Source organism: Euprymna scolopes, chromosome 9 (assembly GCF_053919585.1).
Source record: "Euprymna scolopes isolate OS-2025 chromosome 9, ASM5391958v1, whole genome shotgun sequence".
Lineage (NCBI taxonomy): Eukaryota > Metazoa > Mollusca > Cephalopoda > Sepiida > Sepiolidae > Euprymna > Euprymna scolopes.
The window spans coordinates 11794835-11807602 of NC_136490.1; the positions used below are offsets into that span (position 1 = coordinate 11794835).

General features: G+C 30.3%; 1 protein-coding gene across 1 annotated transcript in view; it reads left to right on the forward strand.

Moving 5' to 3' along the window:
• The window catches only part of LOC145284432 (uncharacterized), a 128312-nt gene that overhangs the window by 1473 nt on the left and 114071 nt on the right, over window positions 1-12768 (forward strand). The window contains exon 1 of the mRNA XM_080133241.1: window positions 1-70. This exon is cut by the window's left edge and continues 1473 nt beyond it. Coding sequence (XP_079989367.1) covers window positions 1-70 — 70 coding nt within the window. The remainder of the gene's footprint in view (window positions 71-12768) is intronic.

Below are 12768 nucleotides of genomic sequence, written 5' to 3' on the forward strand. Positions count from 1 at the left end.
GGATCCACCCCATCGTCCAGGGGTGGCAGTCCTAACAACGACGACTATTGCAATACGGACAACGACAAAGGTAAGAGTTGATTTTGGAAGCCACACCCATATGTTCGTGTTTATAGCCATGGAAACTCGCGTCTTAACTCATCTTTATTAATCAATAAAAAAAAATAATTAAAAAAAAATGGCGAATATATGCGCTGTCCGGATGAAAATATGCAGCGAGTTTTATTACTCAATACTAATAAAAAATAATTTAAATTTGAAATAGCTTTCTCGTAGATCTATATATCTATATATCTGCATATATGTATATGAAACGAAGAAATTAGAGATGCACACTTAGTGTTTTAAGTGGATATATTCAAGCAACGACGCAGAAAAGATTGTCATTCTAAATGTTCGATTCAAAACCTGTTTTTTATAAATTTTATCATGTTGGTATGTGCCACCAAAACTGTATCAGACCCCCTACGAAAACATTAATTTATTGCTCACGCTCAATCTAACCTAGGTATTTTACTATTATATATCTACGCGTGTGTGTGTGTATAAGCTTATTATTTATTTCATCTTTTGAAGATTAATCAGTATAGATTTTAACCCCTGATTTACCTACCGACGATTTCGAGCTTACAATCACGGTCGTGTATTCCAACATTTGGTCAGCAGAAAATATAACATGTAAGTACGGTTTTAATGCCGATTTGTACCGGTAATTACATATAAAGTATTCAATCAAGGAGAGGGATTGTGTGTGTGTGTTGGAACGATTAATCGTAATTAGAAATACGAAAACCGGAATTTGTGCCTATTTTCCGATTCCTTTTATTATGCTTTTATATTTGATTTTTTTTTTTAATAAAACTCCCACTGCTGGTGGTAATAATAAATATTTATTGATTTGAACTTCCAGTAAAATTAAAATTTAGATAGATCACTCCCTCACAAGTGTGTTTTTTTTTTTTTACGTTTGAGAAAATAGGTGCACATTTAAAGTGTGTTTTTACGGTAACCAGGACAAAGTAACTATTTTATAGTTAAATATTTAGAGATTTATAAATACTCTGAATACAGAATTTAGTACGGAAACGGTAACTGTATCTGAATCGGGTAAAAATATTGTAATCGTCCTATCACTAATATATATATATATAATATATATAAACCTGAAGGTCTGTGTGTGTCTGGTCACGAATAGGCTTCTATATGGTTGACTATTATAGAAAACTGATTACATATAATGAGAAGATGTATCGAGACACAGGAATGGGTATGTTTGATCTAGCATAATGATTCTTTAAAATTGTGGGGTCTGCATACGCGCCTGGTCCACAAAGTATGGAAATAAAAAATTTAAAAATTTAAAAAAAAAGGCGTTTACAAGTGTTTTTGATATAGATGTACATAATGATACTTTGATAAGTATGTTTTAACTTAAATAGGAGTGGTATAATAAAATTGTGGGGTCTGCGTTCGCGCCTGGCCTCCATAGAATGGAAATATGCACAAACTTTAATAAACACTTTTCATATCTATCTGCGTAAGTATACTTTGATAATTATATTTCAGTTTGAAGAAATATGGTATAGTAAAATTATGGGGTGCTTGTTCGCTCCTGACCTCCATAGAATGGAAATATGTCACAAAGTTTAACAAGGTATTTTTATATAGATCCACAGAATATTGTAATAAGTGTTTCAGTGTGAACAGGTATGGTATAATAAATTATGGGGCTTATATATTTTATGTTTACTTTCATCATATTTTGATTTGGTTTGATACCCCCAAATTCGAAGCCATCTCTTTACAACCCTTCCTTTTCATAACCTATCATACTTTCATAAATCAGAGTCCATTTTCTGTAGGTGTTTTTGAACCCAGTCAACGACGGGTACTTTTGCTAGTATATATATATATATATATATATATATATATATATATATAATGAATGTGACGTAGTTTACCACTATAAAATCGTTCCATCTTTTCTCGTGCTTGACACTACCGAGTTATCCACGCGTATCGTTGAATTAGAGTTGAATTAATACGTAAAAACTGATAAAACATCACACATAGTCACAAATACAGATAAATGTAAGTGCATTTTTATTATTTATTTTAAATATACGAGTGTACGCTCACCATCAAAATTGTGACGATACTCAATCAAAAATAAAACTGCCACGTCTCTAAAATAATTAATAGTTTATGAAGATAAAATTTATATTATCTATTTCGTATTTCTGGTTATTGCAACGTGATTTCAAAATGAATGAGCTCATGAATATGTTTAATATAAGACAAATATATTTTAGGAGAGAATACTTTTATTCTTGCTCTAGTTCTTAAAAAAATTAATCAACCCTATTAAACATTTCAATTAAATACCCTTAATGAACAGTTTCTGAATTTTAATGACTTTTGCGTCAATACTATCCGTGGTTCATTAATTACGATAAAGCTGAATGAATGTAAGTATATTTGGATTATATCGATTATTATTTTTGTCTTTCTTATATCCACAACGTTTCGACGGATATAACCGCCGACCTACTTCAGTTGCATCTTCTGAACTTAGATAACCTTATATCGAACTCGGAAATCCATGAAGAATTTCAAATAGAAACATTTATATAATCTCCAAAAGTAAATTAGGTAAAACGTGCGGAGAATGCTGTTTTACGGTTGTTGTAAAAATGGAACGGAAATTTAATTTTCGTTCCATTTTAATCTGTTTTTATTGTGCCCCCCAGAACGAAAGTAATCGAAAGAATAACATTTAACAATCGTACGTTTTATATATATATATATATATATATATATATATATATATATATATATATATATATATATATAAAATGAAACCTTAACAAAAAAGAAATAATTTAATTTTAAACGAAAAAAAGTTAATTTGTTATACTTTTTTTTTTTTTTTTTTTTTTTTTTTACACAAGTTCAACTCACCGTTCACATTGGAAATGTCGACTTTGATAGGTTTTCAGGTATGCTTACAACGAATAAACTCCCAAAATCTCCCCACGTTAAGAACAGTTTTCGGAATAGACACCCCAACCTCTACATGTAAAAACGGCATATCTGAAAACCTATAAAAGTTGAAATGTGAACGATGGGTTGGACGTAATGTAAAATATACCGAATTTAAAAGGGAACGAAAATTAAATTTCCGTTCTATTTTTACAACTGTAAAACGGAACATTCTCCGCAAGTTTTACCGTAAATTGTTCTTAGCAGAATTTCAAATAGAAACATTTCTATAATATCCAAAAGTTAATTGTTCTTAGTCATGACCAGAATAGAAGAGTTAATCGGTCAGAGCTGAGTATTTACCAACGCTCTTATCCGTTAGGCAACAGTTCTAAGTGACAGTTTTCTGGTTATTTAACGTTGAATCCTTATTACAAATGATGACTAAAAATGCCATAAATATCAACTTTCTTAATACTGAGAGGACAAGAACTATCTACATCATTGAATAAAATAATCGTCCTGTCTTTAATTACGTATCCGTTACTACGGCATCATGATTTTCAAGTTCGGAAAGATTAGCGTGAAGAAAGTCGGGGATAAAATCGGCTGAGACGTTTTAAACATAACGATAAATATGAAAACTAGTATCGCAAATTGTACACACAATTCAATTCGACAGATTATTTAAAATTTCGAAAGGTAATTCAAGCTGTTTTCCAACTTACCAAATTCAAACAATGAAGTTACTATCTGATAATCAACACACAATCGAATTGTATTGAAAGGAAAATTGTATCACTGTGAGAAATAAACTAGACAGATTGAGCAAGATTAAATCATTTTAAACCAAAAAATCATTAATGAATTAGAACAGACGACTCGAAGTCCGTGTCAGATAAAAACTTATTCTAATTTTCAAAACGGAAACATAGGAAGAGATCAATAAATATTTCAAAACGTAATATATTTTTAGATACGTGTGCACTTATTGAACCGTGCTATTTTTAATTAGTATTTTTAAAGTTAAATTAAAGTTTTACGATATCTTTTTTTTATTATTAAATTGTTTGGTAAAAGTACAGAATAATTACAAAACGCCCCCTCTCCCCATGTTAAGAATGGCTTTCTAAATAATAAGGTTATTATTGCAGGACGGTTCAATAAATGCATAAATACTTTTTATTTTTTATACTAAAAACAAATTTGAAATTGTGAAACAATTTTATTTATTTTATGAAAAATATAATCAAGTATGTGATTTTTCATCGGACATTCGAGTCACCTGTTCTTCTGATTCACATAAGCAAGTATTAATTCGTTAACGCTTATTATATCGAGGTGCCTGGACTTCAGTTTGCATGTAAATCTGGTCCTAACCTATTTCGTGTCAAAATATAAACTACATCTTCCTGTTTTAAATTATCTTAAATTATTAAATAGCCAACTTTGAAAATCACTTCTCCCTAATAAATCCATCTTCTAAATTAAATAATAACTAATATTCGGCGTATTATTTTCTGCTTTGCATAAGTGTGAAATAAATAATTTAAAGCTGAAAAGAAAATTCTTGATTCGTTAACGCATATTATGTTAGGACAATTGGACTTCAGTTCACAGGTAAATTAGGTAATCAACTTTCGTGTCAAAATATGGATTTTATTTACCTAAACTAAGACCATAGTGTTGCTTCATGAAATGATTTTTTAAAAACTTGCACTATCAAATGATTTAAAAGCCAACTTTGAAAATCAGTTGCAAATTATATCCGACTTATCTGTATGCTTTTAAATAAAACGAGAACATTTTAATTTTTAGTCAATGTTTTCTGAAATATTAAAAATGTTTTCTGAAATATTAAAAATGTTTTCTGAAATATTAAAAATGTTTTCTGAAATATTAAAAATGTTTTCTGAAATATTAAAAATGTTTTCTGAAATATTAAAAATGTTTTTTGAAATATTAAAAATGTTTTCTGAAATATTAAAAATGTTTAAATACTTTAGATTTAAACTAATCTCTTGCTATTTTTATTAGTTTTTATTTTTATTTTCTGACTTTATTTTCAAAAATATTTTCATAAAAATTGCATTTTTTTAAATAAATCTCTTCTTGCTTCAATTCCGTTTACAAAATAATCAATAATTGTAAAGATCAATAGTTTTAAGCTAATCAATAGAAGATAATCCAGCTAAGATCAGTTTATATTCGAAACGAAGAAAATCCATAGTTTGACGAAAATTATGGTGCTTTTGCATCTATTGAACTGCGATGACCATTAAGTTACTTTCCTGTACCGACAAATGACGGGAATCACTAGAAACCGCTGGGCGAGCCTTTTTACTATAAACACAAATTGTTATAACGCTCCCCCCACCCGCTTCAGCATGTTAAGAATGGCGACGACCATTGAAATTCATTCTGTAGTATATAGGAAAAAAATGTCTTCATATCCAGGAAACCACTTACGACTGTTTCCGGTTCTTCCCGTCATCTGGTGAGCACGCTTTAATAACTTTGTGGAAATCGCGGGTTGATAAATGCAGAAGGATATTTTATTTTAAACCACATGTTTTGTATGAGATGGTTTTGTGGATTAACTCTAAAAGATTTTACTAGTTAACTTTAAGAAATATTAATAGATACGTAAAGCACCTGCTCTTTGTAAATTGCCATCTTATTAGCAAATACAACATAACTTCGATCCTATGCGAACCGGTGTGTCAACGAGATTATATCCGTATTTAGTGAAAAACAAATATTCGATAGTTTTGCAGTTTATGGGTCGTCCTATTCTTTCCATGAGATTTTCAAGTTAAATTTAATTTTAACTATATTTTGTTTATTAAACTTTTAGAAAATACAGAATAGTTAACAAATTCGTCTCCCTTTATTAAGAATGGATTTCTAAATGTCATTTCAGCATGGTTCATAAACTATACAAGTACCAATATTTCTACTTGTATTTGTCATGGAAGCTTAACAAAAAAAAAATAGAAGTTATATAAAAAAGTAATAAACTCTATAAGGATCTTAATTAACATCTGTGTAGTTAATGATTTTAATATTTTTAAAATATCACGTTATAGAACTGTCGAAACTTTGTGGAAGCTGAGGAACAGAAACCAAGTAGAAAATAATAAAAATATGATTTTTCAGAAAAACTAACAAAAAATTAGTTATAAAACTAAAATACAATAAATAAATATTACCAAAGGCAAGATACCCTTCTGCTTGTCCTCATAAGATTTTTTTGTGTTTTAACTTATTTTAAATTGTTTTAAAATTAATACTAAGATAGTGTAAATCCTGTCGATTTAAAACGAAAAACAATATGATGATAAAATTCAAGCCTTAATAGTTCTTCGATCATTGCCCAAAATCGTAAATTAAACAAAATACTAGTAAAACATTACATTTTCGCACATTTCTTGACATTTATTGAATGCGTTTTAGTATTTTTAAATTTTCGATTTTTAAGCGATTATCTAGGTTCGCTTATGGCTCGGCTATGATCACCATTTTATTTTACGTTCAAACAAGACCGGAATTACACTACATTATTTTTTAATTAAAAACACTTTAAAGTAAGTTAAAACACTGCAAACTTAGCCAGGTATGTAGAAGAGTAATTACCTTTTCTTTGGTAACATTTATTTGTTGTATATGTACATTTTTATCAACTTTATTGCGTTGTTGGTTATTTTGGAAAATCACTTAAAATACGTAAAAGTGTTTTCCTTATATAATCACAATCGGAATATGAGATACTGTAAAAAAAACATTAGTGTTCAACATAGAATTATTATTTATTTGAGAATTTGAAGCGCATTATTAGACCTATGACAACAGAATATTTTTATCATTGTTTCGACTCTCATTGTTTCGACTCTCATTGTTTTGACTCTCGACACAGTTAATCAACCGAGAACCACACACCACTCTATATAAAAACATAAGATATCAACGGATATACACTCGAGAGTCAAAACAATAAAAAGAATATGCTGTTGTCCCAGCCCTACTCATTGTATTGGTGTCTCTACTGAATTTGAACCGAACCAACTATTTTGCCGAACTGTATCCAAAATTTAGCTTTCGGATTAGTTAAATGTTAGTTTAGGGTCAGTCTTAAAATATACAGTTCGGTTCAGGTTCTCTGGGGGATAAGAATAAAATTAATGAATAGATTTTTTTTTTCATTATTAATATTTGCATAACTTCTTGCCAAGAAAAATAAATCTACACAAATTTCTGTAAAACAATAATAAGTAAAATTTGTGTTTTATTTATAATAAATATTTTTAATAAAACAAAATTATTAGATCCTCATATTTAAACTCTTTAGACAAATCTAACGTCTTGTGTGTAATGAAGCAGAATTTAAAAATATATATATTTTTAATCTTTTTCGTCTTAAAACAAAGCATATTACCATTAGTGACGTGAGGGGCTACTATTTGGGATAATGTATCGCATGTCAATGCGATGAGTTAATCAGCGAGATGTTTGTTGACATTACAGTTAAGCTTCTGCGACTGAGTGAAGTCAGGGAAGCAGGAAACAAGGAGAGAATTTAAAAGTGCAGATTTTTTTTTGTTTTTTTAACTTGAGTCAACACTTCTCAAAACCCGAACGCCATTCCAAGATAAGGGTTAATGAGTGTAACGTGATGGTAAAGTAATCGGTAACGGTGGAAATTGGGTGGAAATTGATTATTTATGAGGACGACTGAACAGGAACGCGTTTACATTAGATTTGAAGCCTACCATGTTGTATTTAACCGGGAAGCATGCCAGCAGAACAGTGTTCCAAAGGCGGGCAGTTCTGTGAAAAAAGCTTTGTTCATGGAATCTGCATTTACATTTAGGCACAGATAGTGGGGAAAATCATATATAGTGGTTTTAGCTAGTCGAGTGTTTTTTTCTTTGCTTTTTTTTTTGTGAAAGTTTGGCAAGAAGGGGACAATAGGTTGGAGTTCAGACGAGCACTTACCATGAAAATAGCGATAGAGAAGAGACAGGCTCGCGACGTCTCTTGTGTGGGAAAGAGGTTGCAGGGAATAAAAAAGGGCATCACCTACTAGATTTCGAAGCCGATTTTGAATTCTATCGAGACAAGATAGAACGTAAAAATATCCGAGGGAAGAGACTTTTATAGTAAAAGGCTTTTCGGCATATAAGGACCTAAGCAGTGAAAGGGTGGAATTTTGCTGCTTGTCGGGTTAGTTGTCGAGTAATATAAGTGTTAGATGTTCATTAAAGTCCTTGTAAAACACACAGGGATGCGACATTGCGGCGATTGAGCGAAGTGCGGAATCGGTTGGAATATAAACTCATTTTCTGACTGTATCTAAAAAGTCGTTTTATTTCGTAAAACTCTACCAGAACGCATCAGTTTCTTCGTAAAGAAATCGAGTATTTTAATATTTTAGAAAGATGTTTTTTCGTGACCCTTCAACATTTGAAAGGATTTTCAAAGCATTCAAACTGTCGAATAGAAAGTCATTTTTTTACTTCTAAATTCATAGTAAATCTTCAGGTATTTAAGAATTGAAAGCTTTTTAAGCTATTTATTTCTAATGAATATATAAATTATGACTAGAATAACATGATCTGAACAAATTATAGTTTTATAACAATTTTATATGACCAGAATGTCGCCCTGTTTTTCCACGACATTGCGGTTTCTTAAAGATATTATAATTTACACAGAATTCGTATTATTATACTGCCAATTCTCTGATTATTATATTGTACCCAATATATATATATATATATATATATATATATATATATATATATTATATGAATAACTTTGGTACCATCAGCTAGAAACGAAAGAAAACATTTAGTGCCCCAGCCTTAGTGTTTGCCGTTTAAACTATCGTATCGTCAGACAAATAAGAAATAGTTAAAACTAAACCAACTATATAATTAAATATGCGTACAAGAACACAGTCAATTTACGAGTGCTATGTTCCGTTTTGTTTGTTTGACCTCTTAGCAACTATTTTTACTGATTAAAAACCAAATCAAATGTGTTTAGCTGGTTCAAACCTGTTATATATCAAGTTTGAAGGCTGTATACAACAATTCCATAGAGTAGTTGCGTTCCTCAGATAGACAAGCAGACAGACAGATGAGGTCACTTATATATATATATATATATATATATATATATATATATATATATATATAAAACAACGGTCTACAAAAAATGCAATCATTTGACCCATCTCGCCCCGCTCTGCGGTCTTGAAAAAAATGAAGATATACAAACAGACATAGGCATAGTGGGTTTTATACATTAGATTAATAATTTACTGATCAAATGGAGAAAGAAATAATTTAATTAGAATTGGCGTAATTGAACAGTAAACAAAATCAAAAAAGTAGGAAGAATCCCGGGTAATACCGGATCGGGAAAACGCGTTTGTAATAATCACTTTATGGTTTCTCCATTTTAAGGTTTTTGTCAGATTATTCTTAGGTGTGTGTATATATATATATATATATATATATATATATATATATATATATATATATATATATATATATATATATTTGATTATTCAGACTGTTTTTAGCCTCGGATATTATTTCTACAACGATTGGAAAAATTTACTCAAAGTCGGAAATCTACACAGTATTTCAGACAGAAAAATCCCTGGCGCAACGAATAACAATACAAAATAATTTTTTAAAAAACCCATCAATTCTAACTAGCAGTCTTCTAGAGCGCGGAGGTTCAATCTTAACTCTGAGCAATACAAAAGATACAATTACGAATTAAAGCGTCTACTAGGTAATGGTTGACGAATTAAGAACAAACTACTTGGATAAATTAAATACAAAAGTGTTCCGTTTGTAAATTTCGTACAGATTTAGGAGTTCAATAAAACTTTCTTTACATTCGCCGAAATATTGTGAATATAACACCAGAGATGAGAATAATAGTCCGAATCATTTAAATAATACAATCCTCATCTAAAAAAAAAATTTTAACAAGTTTGAAATTTAAAAAAATAAAGAGAACGGTAACTCTGAAACACGAATCCAATAACAACATAAAAAGATAAACATTCCACGCCTAATAGACCGGATATTTTATAAACAGTCACGCATAATGTAAACTAAACTATCCTCTAGGCAAGATTAGTTTACTGATATACATGTTTTTAGGGTTGGGTTTGACCTATCGAAAAATCAATTAACTTTACATATTATCTCTTACTCATAGATGAGGCGATGCGAGTCTATCAGTGCTCTTTCCTGATTTTTATGGCAGATGCTCGATTAAGATTTAATCTGTGCCCCCGCCCCTACAAAATAAACATTCCTTTAATTAAAACCACCATCAATAACAACCATTACTCTCTATCTGTATCAACCACTAAACGAAAATTCCATCGAAAACGTTTCTTTCCTAGAACTGCCTATTTTTGGAACGCAATACAGCGGGGCTGCGCCCCAGCTGACGGTAACATGATCGTCTCCAATTCTAACATAAACAAGTTTTATTGATTCGCTCTGTCTAATGAGCACATCCTACTAATTCCCAGTATTAATGGTCATTTCTATATTGTGTCAACGTCTGTCTGACACTTATTTAACTCTTATCCTTGGGTGGCTTTGAGCCTAGATAAGTAATAAGTCAAAAGCCATTGCTTTAATACCATGATTTATATTGATATATATTTAACCGATTTCTTAAATTGCCTTAAATTGAAACAAGAAGTAAACAACAAAAAAAAAACGAACAAAAACTAGTTCTGAAAGTTAATAAAAATATAGTAACGAACAAAACCCTTTTTTGCAGAAATTAAAATTAAGATGAGCTACAAAACATATCTTAGAATCTATTACAATTTATATTTAAAAAATTGGTTCAATGATTTTAATTCTAGAAAAATGCCTAAAAATTTTCATCATAACCTAGATTTTACAAGAATCGTGTGTAACCACATTTTTACTGCCTCTTCATAAAACTAAACTAAATATAGCCCATATATATGTATATATATATATGACTTTGGTGCCATCAGCTAGAAACGAAATGAAAACATTTAGCGTTTCAGCCTTAGTCTTTTTCATTTAAACTATCGCCAAAAGATAAGAAATAGTTAAAACTGAACCAACTGTATATTTACACATTCGTACATGAGCATGTTAAGTCGACTTACGCCTGCCAAGTTGCATTTTTGTTCTAATTTGACTTCTAAACAGCTAATTTTTACCGGCTTAAAACAAAATCGATTTTGTTCCATTGGTTTGAACCCCCTATATATAAAGTTTCAAGTCTGTAGACCAAAATTTGACAGTAGTCAGGTAAGAGATGGACAGACAGATAGGCAGGCAAGGTCACTTTTAGTTATGTATGGTAGTTATATAATCAAATTTATAATGATCGGTTAATTAGTTGAGGAATCCTGTACATGCACATCCGCAAACATAATTAACTTTATAAATATAGAAATACTAGCAGGCTACATGGCGTTGCTCAGCGTTGTTTGGCTTTGCCCGGTCGTAAAATACGGATAAATATTATATTTTATTTTATACTGAAACTGAGACATGTGCATGCGAGTATTGTTTTTTTTTTTCTAAACACTTCACTATTGTAAGTAAAAAAAATATTTTAATGAGAACGAAACCAAAACTTAAGGCAGTGAATCCAGTAGGATAACCATTGGGCCAGCTTGACACGACTTTTAAAAAGTGTTTTCAAACCTACTTATTCTTAACATTAGGAATCTGTTACATGAACGATTCACGCATGCGCATTCATGAAATAGTTGACAAATAGAAAAATCAATGACCCTCCCACGTACCAATTTTTCAATTTTGATCACTTAGTAGTCCTTTTTACTGGATGAAAAGCGATTATAAAGTATTCTCACATGACTGAATACCATATATACCAACTTTCGAGTCTGTAGATAACAATTCGTTGAGTATATAGGTTAGGAATCGTCCTCACGCACACATTCTCACTTTTCTAGATATATAGATATGACTTGGTGCCATTAGCTAGAAATGAAACCAAAACGTTTAGCGCTCCGGCCTTGGTTTTTGCCGTTTAAGCAATCGTCAGGCGAATAAGAATAGTTAAAACTGAACCAACTGTATATTTATACATGCGTACAAGAGCATTAAATTTTTTAGTCATTTTCCGCACTTAAATAATATACAGGTCGGTAGAAAATTAAATTTGAATGCGTTTTGTTATAGTTATTTATTTTATATTTTTGTTAGTTTTGGATTTATTGGATGTTAGCTATTTTATATAATTGACATTTTTTTTTTTTTTTTACTTTTAGTCAATATGTATTAACAGAATAAAACAAATCCGGTAAAACTAAAATGAATACTATTGATTTCTTATTTTTATTATTAAACATGATTATATGTTCAATTAGTCTCTATTAGAACTCTGCCTTGTCAATGCCGAGTAAATCGTTTCAAAAACGGTTCTGAAGAATGAAAACAATTTCGAAATATTTATATTTGAGATTAAAACCTTATCACGTGCACAGTGAACATCTCGATTTTTTCCGAAAAAAACATGAATCCGCATTAGAAATAACAAATCTCATTATGCTTGTAATACAGAAACCTCAAAAAAGACGTCCTCAGCTAATCATTGGGCCATATATATATATATATATATATATATATAATTTATTCATACGTCATATACACACTTACATTATAAAACGATATTACTTTGACACGCCGGTTTCCCCCTATATCACCAAAGTTAAGAAGCGTTGAACCTGGTCAG